Raw genomic sequence first — 4,101 nt, 5'->3', positions numbered from 1 at the left:
GTATAATTGCGGATGAACCACTGATGTCACATGGATTATTTTACAGATCTCCTTGCTACGTTTCTGGACTTGGGAACATTTCAATTGTGTTGCTGTCTATGCAGGGTCAGACAGCTCTCAGATTCCATCAAAAATATCTTCATTTGTGTTCCGAAGTTGAACGGAGGTCTTACGGGTTTGAAACGACACGAAGGTGAGTAATTAATGACAGAATTTTAATTTTTTGGGTGAACTAACCCTTTAAGTGAAATTGCATTCAGACATGTATCTCTCATATGCCTCCACATGCCTCCTTTTGGTAGCCTTGGGTATTGCATTTTAAAGCTGCCCCAGCATCTGTAGTTGCTGATACTTTGACATACGGTACTTTGTTAAAGTATCAGCAACTACAGATGCTGTAGTTTACCTGGACTTTCAATGGAGTGACAGAAAAACATCTTAATTTGTTTCTCAAAGATTAACCAAAGTCTTACGGATTTAAAACAAAATGGGTTTGAGTAAATGTTGACAGAATTGTAATTTTTGGGTGAACTATCTCTTTAATGTTTTGCCCCATCTTCTAATCTGCCTTTCCTCTTCCTCTCATTCTTCTGTGTTAACTGTCTCTTCCTGTAGCTGGGGATGCAGGACTGTTGGCTGCACAAGGTTAATGGTGGCATGGTGCTGCTGAGTTTCTTCATGTGCCGCATTGCACTCTTTCCCTACATGTACTGGGCCTACGGCTCCCACTACGGCATCCCGCTCTACAGCGTTCCCTTCCATCTGCCGCTCTCCACCAAACTGGGCAGCCTCTGCATCCTGGCACCGCAGGTCTACTGGTTCGTCCTCCTCTGCCGTAAAGGCTTCCGACTCTACAAGCGGCAACGGGATGCGGAAAACCAGGCCTCTCCGCTGTCCTCGCCCGAGCCGGTTTCAGATATCTCCAAGGCTGATTAGTGAAGGTCTGTCTTTATCTAGAACAAACAATCAACCGACATCACAGCTGAAGGCTACGGCACTGCATCTACTACTGTTACAGTACAACCAAGACTTCATGTTAGAAACATCCTTATTACTCCTCTTCACTTTACTTCATTCCACGCGCACACTTACATATACACACGGGGCCGTAACAATGCCACCACACTGGATTTACTACAGTGACTTCTAAGGAGCATCTTTTAGGTCAGTTATCGAGGGCCGTAACCCTCTTTTCTTTCTCTGATTGGAGTATCTGTTACAGTTTGGACTGGTGTCTTTGAATGTCATTGGAATTATCTGTTACTTTTGTTATTTTTGGTTTTGTCCCATGTGAAATGCTGTCCCTGTATACTTGAAGTACAAAAATACACTGGTTTAAACTAGGGAATTTATTATGCGTGTGGCACAGCCATCATGATAAATTCATTGGATTAAACCCCAGTATTTCAGATCACATCCCACTCGGCACAAAGCTCCGATCACATGGTAAGCATTTCCATGGCTGCAGTGCTGCTGTTCTTGTTTACAGCTCATTAGAGTTCTGTGTGTTTGCACACACACTGCCCTGCTGTGACTGTTTACACTTCTCTACCACACACCGCCCTTTTCGCTCTGAAGGCTGCTAATGAATTCTGCTTCGCTTTGTGCGCCTTTTGAGCATCCAAAGTCCTCCCATCCACATGAGGGCAGTAGAGAGCCGGTCCTTATGTTTATATGGCATAGACAAGACTTAAGTCTATAGGGGGATGAGGTCTTTGCAGGGTACAAAGATCGAGCACATAATGCTTGGCATATCTTTTAGGCCACATGATCTCCAGGCAGTAGTCAAAGCGATAACACGGGGCTTCAGAGCAATGGATTGTGGGTAGGTGGATAGCCCATGTGAACACATGGGTAAGGATAGAAAAGTTGCATGACAGCCTACTCCGAAAACTAATCTTTGTATATCTAAAGTATGTAATACTGGGTTCCTACAGTCTTGAGAAGAAGGAAAATGTCAGGGAATTATACATTTGGGATCGAGATGTGTGGAAAAAGTCATAAGAAGTCTTTAAAATTCATCATGTCTCTAGTCAGTACAATTTTTGTTGCTCTTTGGCTGAATATGTTTTGGCTAGATGTCACTTTTTATGATTACTATGTCTACTAAACAATTTCTAGAAAATTGTATCCAGAAAAGACGCTGAAATTCAATGGTCAAAAGGTTTGGGATCCCTGGTAATGGTGTTTGTGAGTTTGAAGTGTGAAATGCTCTTGACGCGGGCATGAATTTTTATCTTTCTGTTAACTGAGCCTACAGTTTGAGTTGTAAATACATTCTATTTAATTCTACATTGATGAATATTGCAGTATAAAAGGGTGATTTGCTGTTGCCTAGGGTCATTTTTAGGGATAATCTGTGGTTTATAAGAGCTTGTGTAAGTGTAGGCTTAGCAAGGAACTCCGAAGCCTTTGTTTCATGGCTTTTAACACAACCTGCAGCATTTTTCATAATACATTTAGTGAATGCTGGATGTCGTATGAATGCAGTTAGTTTTTTTTTTTTTTAGCATTGACTTCCAGATTCCATTAAGCACTTTCAGAAGTGCAGAACTGTCAGATTAAAATGTTGCTCTGTTCGTACCCATGCACTCTTATTTAGTGTTTCTGAGACAAACTGGACCTAAAGGTTGCCTTTAGCAAATGTGTGTGTGTGTGTGTGTGTGTGTGTGTGAGAGAGACAGAGAGAAGACTTATAAAACAGTGTGTATAAGCTCCCAGCTCACTCTCAGGGTGAACGGGGTCTTTGCTGGACTGAAAGAGAGAGAATGTGTGTTTTGCTCTCCCTTTCTAAAGCTTTAGTACTTTTCAAAACTAACTATGCAGTCTTTCAAGCTGCTGCTTATTGTCTATGGCAACATTATGATTTCCTTAGTTTTGTTGAAGTGGGATGCATTTGGCAGATGAGTTAGCCATATTAATCATAATGCATGTTATTTCTGATATTTTTGTTGTTGTTGTATTTTATGTTGATGCTTTTCTCCATTGTTTTAGGGCTGCACGATTATGACAAAAATCATAATTGTCGATTATTCCCTTGAAATTGTAATTGCGATTTATTAATACATACATTGAATGATGTTTATACCATTGTTTGATGCAATTGCATGCCGTATTTTTATATGAAAATAAACAAGCTGAAAACTTAACTGAAAAACCTTTAGTGCTTTTCTATAGTATTAAGCCTCAAATGTCAACTATACATCGGATTGGTTTCTTCTTTAAATTATAAAAAAAGTAAAAATGTGAATGGTATTATATTGTTATACTAAAACTAAAACAATGGGAAAATCCTTACGATAACATGTAGAAAGAAAAAAACATATCTTAAGCGTGCAGAATAACATAAGTGGACTTTGACAGTTAATTGCTGCTTTAAACGATTACGTAATTGTGGCATTCATAATTGTAATTGCGATTGGAAATTCGATTAATTGTGCAGCCCTACATTGTTTACTGATGTCTGTTACTACAACCAACATTATTTTCTCTCATTTTTCACTCTTTCATTTATAGGTTAGACTGGTCTCCATAAGACATATCAATAATATAACAAATACACTATCCCCCGGTTTGACAGACAAGTCTTAAGCCTAGTCCCAGACTAAAACGCATGTCTGGGCTGTTTTAACTGAAAGAAACTTGCACTGACTGATCTTAAAATCTGTCAGTGCCATTGATTTGTCTCAAGATGCACATCAGTAGTGGTTTTATCTAAGGCACGTTTTTAAAAGCTACTTAAATGTCCTAATTGAACTATGGCCTAATCCTGGTTTAACCTAAGCCCTGTCTGTAAAACCAGGCCTATATGACTGAAAGCCAAAAGCATTTAATATATAATATATATGGGCATTAATACGGTGTTTGTCATTCCTTTGCTGCTTTAACGTCTTTCATTCTTCCCAAACTGTCGCACAAGTTAGAAGCACACATTTATGTTAAATGTCACTTAAATTAAGGGGCCTAGCATTAACTATAAAGGGATGTGTATTGTAAATCCATGATATATGAACAGGTTTATATCCAGAAGTTTCAAAAGCATTGAAAATTACCATAAATCATTACATTTAGGCTTATTTATGCCATGCGTGAACTTGCAGT

The 4,101-nt window shown here is 39.1% G+C and overlaps 1 protein-coding gene across 1 annotated transcript in view; it reads left to right on the top strand.

The window, feature by feature from the left end:
• Positions 1–3,023, top strand: part of LOC107731057 (protein FAM57B-like) — a 22,820-nt gene extending 19,797 nt beyond the window's left edge. Inside the window, exon 5 of the mRNA XM_016542042.1 lies at positions 616–3,023. Coding sequence (XP_016397528.1) covers positions 616–936 — 321 coding nt within the window. The 3' untranslated portion in view covers positions 937–3,023. The remainder of the gene's footprint in view (positions 1–615) is intronic.
• The last annotated feature ends 1,078 nt before the right edge of the window (positions 3,024–4,101 follow it).

The sequence above is a fragment of the Sinocyclocheilus rhinocerous genome, unplaced genomic scaffold, assembly GCF_001515625.1.
Source record: "Sinocyclocheilus rhinocerous isolate Xijiao unplaced genomic scaffold, SAMN03320098_v1.1 scaffold157, whole genome shotgun sequence".
In the NCBI taxonomy this organism is placed as follows: Eukaryota; Metazoa; Chordata; class Actinopteri; order Cypriniformes; family Cyprinidae; genus Sinocyclocheilus; species Sinocyclocheilus rhinocerous.
The sequence above is the reverse complement of the archived record's forward strand: the minus strand, read 5'-3'. Positions and strand labels throughout refer to the sequence as shown.